This window comes from Rhea americana, unplaced genomic scaffold, assembly GCF_003343005.1.
Source record: "Rhea americana isolate MKP2758 unplaced genomic scaffold, rheAme1 scaffold_586, whole genome shotgun sequence".
NCBI lineage: Eukaryota > Metazoa > Chordata > Aves > Rheiformes > Rheidae > Rhea > Rhea americana.
In genome coordinates, this window is record NW_028186741.1 from 20,452 (window position 1) to 32,271 (window position 11,820).

At 52.6% G+C, this 11,820-nt stretch overlaps 1 protein-coding gene across 1 annotated transcript; it reads left to right on the top strand.

The window, feature by feature from the left end:
* Window positions 1-10,168: 10,168 nt before the first annotated feature.
* On the top strand, window positions 10,169-11,124 carry LOC146587545 (olfactory receptor 10A6-like). Its single transcript, XM_085319405.1, is given in 2 exon segments — window positions 10,169-11,051; window positions 11,054-11,124. Coding segments are annotated over 2 exon segments (954 nt in total).
* Window positions 11,125-11,820: the final 696 nt, after the last annotated feature.

The following is an 11,820-nucleotide window of genomic DNA, read 5'->3' on the forward strand; positions in this document are numbered from 1 at the left end:
ACCGGCACAGGGGCCCAGAGAGGCTGTGGATCTCCAGCCAGGGAGATATTCAGACCTTGACTGGACAAAGACTAGAGCATCTTCACCTCCTAGGCCCCTGAACCCAGTGTTGGACCCTCACCTCCACAGGTCCCTGTCATTGCAGGCTCAGTACATATGCTATTTTGAGACTGTATTCCCAAGGGACAAGTGGCTTTGGAGCTGCCACCTCGAGCGCTGCCCAAGGACAGGCATCTTAGAGCCACCCATCACCCCAAGATGCTGGACTTCCTGAGAGGTGGCATCTAAGCTGTCTGTAAGGCTCTGGGCATGAACAAAGAGGAGAAATGGCTCTGACTCCTTTGAGTAACTCTTCATCTCTCTGACTGGAATGGCTTACTGTCCAGGGTGGGAAGATGCAAAGAGGGTCCAGATTCAACAGAAAACCATTCAGGATCCAGAAAATCATGAGCATGCCTGGTTGTACAGGGATGCTGCATGGAGGGAACATGGGCATCAACAATCCCCACATCACAGCCCCAGGAAGGACATCATGATGGCACACTGGACCTGGGAGTGAAGTCAGGTCCTCACCTTGCTGCGCTGCGCTCCCATCTCCTCAGCCTGGCAGGGCTCCCATAGCATGGCTCTCTCCAGACACCTCCTCCCACCTGCAGCACCAACACACAAGGGCCCCTATCCCCCCCCGACAGGGCACCCACCACACTGCGACATGCTGTCCCCCAACATGCTTCACAGAGGGTCAGTAGTCAACATGCATCTCTGCAGCAAGGACACACAAGGGACAGGAGCACATATGGCAGCAGCCAGGTGACCCACCCAGCCCACAAAGCCAACGCTCAGTGCCCTCCACTTGCTTCTGGTCCTCCAAGGCCTTGCAACAGGCACTTCCTCTCAACAGCCAGGCACTGCTCTGTGCCTGTTGACTTCCTACCTTGACAAAGCAGACACACAGTGGTCTCCTAGAGGCTCAGCAGGCCAGCTCTTGCCTCTCATTTCTGCCTCCCATGCCCTCAAGGCACTCATCCATGCGGCCACCCTACTGACAGGCCCTTTGGGGCTTCAGTGGAGGAGGCTGAAACTCTTTGACACCACTCGCCCTCTCAAGAGGCTTGCTCAGGGGGCTCTCAAATGACCACATGGTGGCACACAAAGGCCAATGCATCACCTTTATACAAGTAGGCTTCCAATGAGGAAAATGGACCAAGGCTTCCACTGTTCTCAAGTGTTTACAGTCTCCTGTCTCACCAAGAAATGAGAAATGGGATTTCTCTCCCCAGCAAAGTCTTGAGCCCAGCCAACAGGTTTCACCAGTGCACAAAGCACATGGAAAAGCCAGAAAAAGCTTGGCCTCCAGTGTACCACATGACAGGGCACAGGGAGAGTCCAAGAGCACCAGCAAAGTCACCCATTGAAGGAGCTTGGGGTGTGGGAGAGCCAAGCTTGTCTGTCTGCATTTTTGGTGCAAGGAACTCTCCTCTAAACCAGCACGAGGAGGCAGGCTGGAGGAAGGACCACTTCTCTTTTCCTTCTTAGTCAGCAACTGACCCCCAGGATTCAAGGGTTTCAAGCACATAAGGTCTTCAATGACTGCCCAAAACACAGCATCCTCCTTGGAGGATGGCTGTGCTCACCACCACTCCCTTGGCTCCAGCTACTTGCAGCAATGCCTCTAAAGCTAAACGTGGCTCCTCACATCCACTGAAGGCTCAGGAGAAAAAAACAGCACCTTGCCCATGTCAGCAGTGGCAACACTTAATGACACTGCTCCTAGCACACTCATGTCTGCACAAGGGCTGCTCTCTTGTGTCCTGGCTGCAGTACAGACAGGTCACACTACAGCAGGATGGTGGGTAAATTACAAACACTTCAACTGGGAGGAAGGGAGACCAGAGGCATGCTGTCATTTCAGGGCACTCCTGCTTGGCTTCCTACTCAAAGGGACTCCTTGTCTAGGAAGATCTGGCACAGGAAGGGAAAAGCTCCATTCAGTTCATCTCCCAGGAACATACCTGCCCCTGTACAAAGACCACCTCTCCACAATGCCTTCACTCTTCCAAAGAGCTTCCAGCACACTAACGCCCAGCCAGCAATGAGCAACACTCACGGCCCTCTCCTCCCTCATCAAACACTGCTGCAGGTGAAAGCTCTCACGAAGAAAAATAAGAGAGCAGAAAGAGAAAAAGCAGCCTTGGTTCACACTTCAGAGCAAACAGAAACACTCCCTAGCTTTTAGGCAGCATCTTGCCTGCACATCCTGGCAAAAGCCAAGGAAACCCAAGGCCTGAACCTCAGCTGGCAGAAGGGAGCAGGCTGCCAGCATCTCTGGCTCATGTCAGTAGGGCAGCCTGGGCCCTGCGAGCCAAGTCATCTCCTCACCTTCCAGTGCTCTTCATCTCCCCAGCATTTTGGTACTCCCTGCACACACAGCACTGCTCTTTCCGGAAACCTCCTCCTGTGATGAGCACCAAGACACTGGGGTATCATCTGTGCCCACCGCAGGTACCGCACCACTCTGACACACCATATGCCTGCTCCTCACCTCACAGAGGGTTGATAGATAACACACAGCTATATAGCAGGGACACACAGGGCACACGACCAGCTGTGGCAGCAGCTAGGGGACCCTCGGGACATATCAACCCTCAGAGATATCATCCAGATCTTGGAGAAAAAGCTCAGCAGCCCCCTGGGGTTTTGATGGGGCAGAGTTTTCTGCAGCACACAGACACTGGAAATCAGAGAATCCCTGTGTCACTGCTCACACCTGCTCTTAATTCATTTAGAAGCATAAAAATTCTACCTGGACTCCCTCAGAGACTGGTGCAGGGATGCAAGCCTGTCCTGAGGAAGAAGCCCCAAGTCAGACTCCAGGTCTGCGTTTACAGCCATGAGGCTGACACTGGCCCATCAGGGACTCTGGAAGAGATCACAGTCACCACCACAGCCACGTGCCTGTCACAGGAGCTGGGGAAAGGCCTGCAAGTGATTCTGGGGAGCATTTCCTGACAGGAGCATCGCACAGGAGCAGCAACCACAGGGCTGGAGGCAGCAGGGCCTCACGGCCCAGGCAGAGGGAGAAGCCGCCCCACAGCGCAGGGGTCTTGCTCCTTCTGCAGGGCTGATCCGCAGGCTGCGCTCTGATTGGCTGTCAGAGCCATCAGTCAGACCCAGCCCTGCCCCCTGCCCTTGCAGCCCCGGGGGGGGGGGGGATGCCATGGCAACGCTGTGGCCCAGTGTGACCCCGTGGCAGCCCCGCCCATTCCCTCCCCTCCCCCTGTGGGACGATGCCATCTTGTGGGCGGCAGCGCGGGATGCGGCGGGGCCTTGGAGCAGTCCGGCGCAGGGTGCCTGGGCAGTGCGGGGCCCCAGGGCCCAGCTGCTGCCCCATAGGGCTGGGCTCTGCTGCAGGGGCCCTGCAAGGCTCCTCGCTGCCCTGCGCCCTGGGGCCGTTCCGGGCACGGGGGGCAGCCCTGGGGCCTGTGCTGGTGCCAGCCCTGGTGCTGGTGTGGGGGCCCTGGGTATGGCCGGGGCGCTGGAGCCCACGGGCAGTGTGCTGCTGCCCCCAGGGCAGGGCAGGGCCGTGTCCTCTTGCCCCTTCTGCCCCAGCTCCCTACCCATGGCAGGCCCAGGGCTCAGCAGCCCTCATGCTGCAGCTGGCAGGGTGAACCATGGCCAGGCATGGGCTGCTCTCTGTTGGGCTGGATTGGGCTGTGGAGACCTGGAGGCATGGGGCAGCCAGGGGAGAGCAGCTCAGGGCTGCTGGTGGTGGAGAGTGGAAATGTGGGGCTGGGAGGAGGCGGCCCTGCTGGACTCCCCCCAGCACTGCCCATCGCAGCTCGGAGTAGGGACTTGGGAGGTGGGGATGGTGCCTCCACCTCATTCCAAGCTTCCATCCCAAACAGATTGTACTTTGGGTGCAGAAGTTTGTCCCCCTTTTCTAAGAGGAAAAGGGTTGTGGCCATCTGAGGACAACATCTCTGAGCCCAGTACATACTCTGCCAAGCTGAAAACGTAAGAGGATCCAGGAGGAAGGAGCAGAGGTTCTTCTAAATCAGGAGACCCCTTGGGTTTATTGGAAGGTGAAGGGTCCATTTCCTATATGAGCATTTCCAGTAGGCTCCTAAGAGCCCCATGGGAGTTGCAGGACACACCAGCCTCCAGGACAGAACATTTCCTGCCAGAGTCAGATCCCAAAGGGAGACCTGTGCCCAGGCAAACCTAACCAGCATTGCTCCCTGACATTAGTGGRTAGAGCTGGGGCTCAGGGCAGCCTCAGCCATAGGACCCAGGAGTTCTGGCTACCACATTGTCTCTGGAGCAAGATGGGACCCTCAGGCAGAGCTCTTGTGGCAGCCACCACACTGTCCAGCCATCTCCATGGCCCAGGACCCACAGCCATTTTTGAAATTAACAGTCTGTGTGTAACACCTTGGGAAGGGGCTCCCAAAGCTTTTACCCTTGGTGAGTAGCCCCAGGAGCACTGGGAGCAAGGAACTATGGTCCGGGCTGACGGTCTTGGTCCAGCAGCCCTTCATCTCTCTTGCCCCTTGCCCTCAGCTCACCTTTTCATCCAGGGAAAATGTAAGCTCTTCCAGTCTTGTTGCCCAGAACTCCTCTCCAAGAGGTCCCTGCACCTCTGCCTCTGAGTGAACATCCCCAACCTGCCCCACTGTCTCCCATCTCCACTCTTTGCTGTGGAGCAGCTCCTAAGGGCAATGGTGGGAAACATGTTTGGAGTGCCAAGCAGTGCCCAGGTCTTGCAAGGAAGTGAGAGCTCTGCCATGGCACCAGGGAGACCTCCCTGTGATGCAGCACATCCTACTGTGACCTCAGCTCGTGTCAATTGGCGCTCACTAGGTCAGCACCATGGAGATGGTATAGCCAGGGCAAGAACAGAGATCCTTCCAGTCACACTCTGGAAATCAGTCACTTCCCCTCACTCCAGTTATTTGGGGTGAACTTGTTCACAAATCCTTCAGGAAGATCTCCGGACAGTGACAAAACTGAAAATATTTCAAGTGGGGCACTGGAGAGGTCACTTCTGTACCCCCTGCACCAACAGGTCTTTGCACTGGGCAGAGCTATGTGGGTAGCTGGGGTTGAGGGTTGGATTGGGGGTTGGGATTTTTCAAAGACAGAATCAATGTGAGATGAAACAGCATAGAGCCTGCCCACAGGCTGAGATGCTTTGGTGAACCTCAAAACTGGTAGCTACGGTGAGCCACTCTTTTTGTTGAAATAGGATGTAGGGTAATATGGGAGAGGCTGCAGCCTTCCTCCTTGAGGCACCAAAGCAGGCACTTTTTGTTTTTAAAAGTCCTCAGCAAGGTTTCTTGGTGTGCAGTGCTTAAGTTAGAGGTGCTATGCCCCGAAAGAGCAAACGGGCCCTTAAGACACATCATCCAGAGGGCTTTATCTGGGACCCTGGTCTTTGACAGTCTCCAAAGCCCTGGATGAGACCAGGTAGCAAATCTGGGGAAATATTCCCATTTCCCATGAATTTTGCTGGTGTTTCCTTCTGGCTGATTGCAGGGCTCAGCTGATCCTTGGTCTTCTCATCATGACTTCGAGGCAGCACTTCTCCTCTGGGTACAGTCCCTGACACCATGAAGCAACCCTGAGAGCGTAGCTTTCTTGGGGACTGTACAGTCCTGGCACCCTGCGTCCCACTATGCACACCCAGGCCCTCCCAAGGGGGCTGTACAACCCTGACTCCCTGGGTGTCCCACATTTCTGACCCTGGGCTTTTCAGGACATACCACACACTGCAGTGCTGCTGTCCTGGCTCTGCTGCAGAGCCTGTAAGGCAGTGCTGTGCCTCAGGACCTCCATTTTATCTCACTCTAGAACTTGTGAGGGGAGCAGCTTCCAGCTCTGCAGCTGCTGGATACTGAGGATGTCTCCACAACCAGCCTTCCTGCTCCTCCTCATCTCTGTACAATCCCAGGGCGACTCTTGCAGAAGGGAGATTCCATGTTCCTTGAATACTGTCAGAGACGGGTCTTTCCAAGTCACTGCAAAAGGAAGGATTTTTTTTTTTACTTCTTTGGGTTGCTCATTCAGCCTGTGACACCCCTTCTGTGATGCTGGGAGCCCCAGCCTTGCATCCTGGGATCTCTGCCCTTTCTCCAGGAGCACAGCTTTGAATGAGAGAAGTACTCTGTGGGTGGAAAAGGAGGGGAGAAGTTGAACAAAGAGTGGTTCAGATTGCACAGAAGGAAAATACTTTTCGCCATCAGGGCAGTCAAGCATTAAAACAGGTTGTCTAAACGTGCAGGATGCGAGATCTCCATCCTTGCAAGTTTTCAAAACCCAGTGGATAAACCTCTGAGCAATGTGGACTGATGTCAACATGTCCCTGCCTTGGTAAGGAGGTGGAAGTAGAAACTTCCACGTGTTCTTCCCAAAATGAACTGTCCTTTTGCTCTTATAACATTTGTGTCTGTGACCCTTTCTGATGATCCTGGGCATTTGAGAAAGACTGAGCAAGTGTGGAGTTTCGAGGTGACTTTCAGCTTTTCCAAAAGGCAAAGGGAGGCCAGAGACAAAATACAAGAGCTGAGCTGCACTGCCTTCCTGTGCACAGGGAAAGGCCTCCCTCACACCAGCACTCCTGAGGGGCTGAGGAACACTTGCATCAAGCTCCAGCATGCACACCTCTGTGTTGGCACTTGCACTGAAATGGCAGTGACATAAAAAATCAGCCCTCTCCCACAGATTCAGGTCTCTTGCTCTTAGAAGCTACAGTAGCCATGTCCGTGTGCACTGGACTGCCCTCTCCTGCATTTCCAGATAACGAGGAGGTAGAGGAGACTCCATCCCATGACATGCAAGTCCAGCAGTGCCAAGAGGAATCATGCCCGGTGGCAGCTACTTGTAGCACAACAGGAGCAAAGGAGGCCCGTGGGCACCTACAAGGTAAGRAGAGATGAACAGACACCAGGAGGACATACCAGTAACTCTACTCCCTTCAGCCCCCAATGCGCCAGGCCCCTGGGCTTCAGGGATAGGTTTAGGGAACCTCTCCCCTCATGGGACAAAGCTTGGCACTCAAGGGGAAACATACCATTCCCAGGACAGGTCTCCGTGGCTGGGAGAAATGCCAGGGTCTCAGCCTCTTCCTCCCCATGGATCATTGTAGGAGGCTGGAGGGACCAGCCCAAACCATCAGGGCTCTCTGAACTTGAGCAAGTCAGTGGACAGACAGTTGTCTGGAGGGAAGTGAGGAGAACCCCATTCATAGGACCTCTAATGACTTTGCTTCGTGAATTTGGCATAGTCCTGGTGAGTGCTCAGCCTCAGTTTCCTTTTCAAAGCAGCATGAATGAAAATTGAGATGATCAGGAGTTATGGGTAAGGACAGGCCTTGCTAGAGTTCTTTATAAAAAGTTTCAAAAGTCTGGAATTTCATTCTCCTTTGAGAGCCACTTACGCATTGCTCACACTCTGCTCCCTGGGGAAAACCTCTGAGGATCAGTCTTCAGAGACTCATTAGTGCTGTTAACCCCAGGACACATCAGAGAGCAGAGGCATTTAGGTCCTGCTGGGGACGCACTGCACGAGCAGCTAGGAGAAGATAGAAAAATCAGGGCAAAGCCTGAGCCCTGGGTGGTAGTTTGCAGGGAGTCCAGGGAAGGCAAGGACTTGGTGGAGGAGATGCAGACACTGAGATCTCAACCTCAATCTTCATTCCCAGGCACTATCAGCTAAGACATCGCCCTTCATGCTGAGGACTGCAGGCCAGCACTGGATGTCCTGAGGCAAGTCAGGGAGCTGTTTATTTTACTGCTGGGTTTTTACACAGTTACAGTTTGTGAGTGAGACCAGAGTCTCACTCTTGTCCTTTCCTTCATGTCTTCCCTGCAGCTCTCTCCTTCCTCCAAACCCTGAGGAGTCCCTGGCACCATGGAGCAGAGATCCTGGGAGGGACTGAGGGTGCTGACTTACATCTGGGCTGCTGGTGTGCTGGAGCCAATCCCAGGGGCACTCATCCACCTCGGATGAGATGGAGGAAGCATGTGGGCAGACTGTTCAGGGCTAGAAGTGTTTTGTCCTTCCCTTTACCAACTGTTAAGGGCTTTTCCTCTCTCCTCTTTCTCCTAGTCTTATAGGATTTGGTCTCCATCCCTCAGCTTTCCCACATTTGACTCTCGCTCATGCAGTGGGGAGGGCTGAGGACCTCAGTCATTCTATGCTGATTCTGAAAACCTCTCCTACTGGTATCCATCATTACAGCCTCCAGGGAAAGTCTAGGAGATGAGTGAGAGTGTGGGAAGCTCATCCATCCCAAGAGCTCTCTGGACAGTCCAGGCATCTGCTTGCCCATTTCCAAACTCACTGAAAGGTCTAAAGAGAGAGGAAGGGAATGGCAGAGACATGATTTTCTCTGTAGTTATTTCTGTGAGAACCCCCGGAAGGGCACCAGGCACAGGGCTGTGTGTCTCAGGCATGGACTTTCCCCAGCTCTGCACTCAGGCATGTCCTGATATTACTCCTACCCCTGACCCTGCTCCTTTCTCCCCTCGTCCCAGCACCCTGGGGACCCCCTTCCTGGTGCCTAGCAGCACTGAGCAGGGAGCCCCATGAGCACAGCTGGCCATGGGCTCCATTTGCTCTTTTGGGGCATAGCACCTCTATCTTAAGCACTGCACACCAAGAAACCTTGCTGAGGACTTTTAAAACAAAGCACCTGCTTTGGTGTCTCTAGAAAGAAGGCTGCATCCTCTCCCATATGTAGGATGGGATGGGATGGGATACTACATCCTATTTCAACAAAAAGAGTGACTCACCATAGTTACTAGTTTTGAGGCTCACCAAAGCATCTCAGCCCGTGGTCAGGCTCTGTGCTGTTTCATCCCACATTGATTCTGTCTTTGAAATTCCCAGCCTCCAATCCAACCCCCAAACCTCAGCTACCCACATAGCTCTGCCCAGTGCAAAGACCTGTCGGTGCAGGGGCACAGCTTTTGGGCTGAGGCGTGCCAGGCGGCAGCCCCACGGCCCTCAGGAACCACACTGTGGAGGCAAAGATGTCAAGCTCATGATCCTCCCTGCCCTTCTCCCTTCATCCATGCACAAATACTCTCTCATGTTTCCTGCTTCACTCAAGATTTTTCACAATGTCTTTGGGGTCATTTTTTTCCACATCTTTGTCACTTTTTCCTTTAAAGTGAGAAATACAGTGTAGTTTAAAGCTGCCTCCTGGACAATGTCCATTGGTGATACAAGGCAGCAATTCCTGACCCAGATTTGTCAGTAGAAGTAACCAGCCAGTTGGGGAGTTGGGACGAGGATGAGGAAAATCCTTTCCTCCTACAGTGACTGTTTCAGAAAGATGAGACTGCTCACCCTGTGCGGTGGCCACTCTTCCCCTTGGAGGGAGCAGAGTCTCTGCTGTGGCATGCCTCACACAACAAGGCTTTTCAAAAGGCTTTTTTTCAGTGAGTGCAATGTGTGTTTTCTCTTTCCCAAGAACAGAAGGATCTGTCTTCTTCATGACTAAACTGGTACTTCCTCAGACTATGGTTGAGCATATGGAACAAGGCTGTTTCCATGTGAGCAAATGCACAATGTGGTCTTACTGCATAGAGAGAAAGAGGCACCTCCATGGGGCGGTTTGCCTCTGTGGTCAGAAAGGGCTCTCTGGGATAAGCGGAGGGGCCATCTGGAAGGAACCATTTCTCTGTTCACCCACAGATCCAATGTGAAGAGAAGAGTGACATTCACAGATACTTTCAACAGTGTAGACAGAAACATACGTTCTTTTTTTTTTTTTTTTTTTTTTTTTTTTTTTTTGGGGGGGAAATGGCAGTCAAACAATACTGCCTGGAACAAAGGGAATGGGACAATCAGATGTCAGTGATGGAGTTCATCCTGCAGGGAACAGGGAATGTCCCCACACGCCAGACACCTTTCGTCTTTCTCTCACTCATCTGTTTGGTGACTGTGGTTGGGAATATCCTCATCACTGTGAAAGGACTCCTTACTCTCCTTTCACAGTGCACGGGAACCATGACGGGAATGTGAAGGGAGCAAAAGAATGGGAGTTTAATTTTTTGATGTCAGCAGTGTTCTTCCCAACTCTTCCTAAAAAAAATAAATGCAGAATACCTCTGCTTTCTCACAGATCCCCTTGCTGGAAAGTGCAGAAGACAAACAGCGCCATATGGAAAATGTGGAAAGGGACAATGGAACATCATCATGGGAGTTCCTCCTGCTGGGAATGGGGAATGTCCCCTCACTCCAGACACCACTCTTCCTCCTCTTGCTCATGATCTACTTGTTGACTGTAGTTGGGAATATCCTCATCATTGTGCTGGTGGTGACAGACCAACACCTGCACACCCCCATGTACTTCTTTCTGGGCAATCTCTCCTGCCTGGAGACCTGCTACAGCTCCACCATCCTGCCCTGGCTACCGGCCAGCTTCCTGACTGGGGACAGAACCATCTCTGCTTGGGGCTGCATTGCACAACTACATTTCTTTTGCTCTTTTGCAGTTAGTGAGTGCTACCTGCTGGCCATGATGTCCTATGATCAGTACTTGGCCATATGCCAGCCCCTGCTCTATGCAAGCTTCATGACCTGGAAGGTCTCACTACAGCTGGCAACAGCATCTTGGCTAGTGGAATTCCTTATCTCTACAGTAGTCACTTTTTTCTTATCCCATTTAAAGTTCTGTGGCCCCAAAGAAATTGACTATTTCTTCTGTGATTTTACCCCATTGCTGGAGCTTGCCTGCAGTGACACCAGTGTGGTCAGACTGTTAGCTTTCACACTCTCTCTCCTGGATATAGTCTTCCCATTCCTGTTAACTCTGCCCTCCTATTTGTGCATCATAGCTGCCATCCTGAAGATCCCGTCCAGCATAGGCAGGCAGAAGGCCTTCCTCACCTGCTCCTCCCACCTCAGTGTTGTCACTGTTTTCTATGGCACCCTCATCATTGTCTATACGCTACCCAAAACGGCCCAACTGAGGCAGCTGAACAAAGTGTTCTCTTTTTCTTATACTGTCCTCACACTCCTGGTCAATCCCCTCCTCTACAGCCTGCGAACAGGGAGGTCAAGGAGGCCCTGAGGAAATCTCTCAGGAAACCTCTGGCTTGCATCCAGAGCTCCTAGCAGTTATTCCTCCTGGGGATTAACATTTCCAGAGAAAGGATTGCTTTCCTCTTCCTGGGAGGACTCTGTGGATTGAGATGCACTGTGATCCCAGAGCACCTCTCTGCATCCACTGGCCATAACAGGAGAGCTTGGGGCCCCCTGAGATGGAGGCATCAACATGGGAGACACACATGCTTGGGGGTGTGTTGCAGGATTCATTTTATGCAAGGGCAGAGGAATTCTAGTGAGACACTTGAGTCTGCAGTGACTGTCGGCTCCTCCTTGCCTACAAGGTACAACACTCCTGGGGGTGATTTGCCCTCCGTCTAGTTGCACCCATCCCATGAGGGAAGAAAAATTGCTCTAAAGGTGCTATTTCTGTGGCAACTTTCCTAAATTGAAGTACACGATTCACAGTTACATCTGAACACCTTCATAAAGAGATTGATGAGTGAGCAAAGAATTGAGCATCTCCTGTGTACACGTCTGCACCACAGAACAGGAATCTCAGCCCCCCTGTTCTCTGTGGATTCTTGTAGAGGAGAGCTGTGAAAGTCAGTCTCATAAGGTCAGTTCCTCTGAAACACAGCTGATGGTCTTCAGTAAAAATTCCTTTTTGTTCTTAGGTGTTTGTTTCTTCATTTTACACCCACAAACTGGGGACTGGTATGGAAATGAATGATCTTCCCCCTTCCTGTATTGATTTCTTCCATC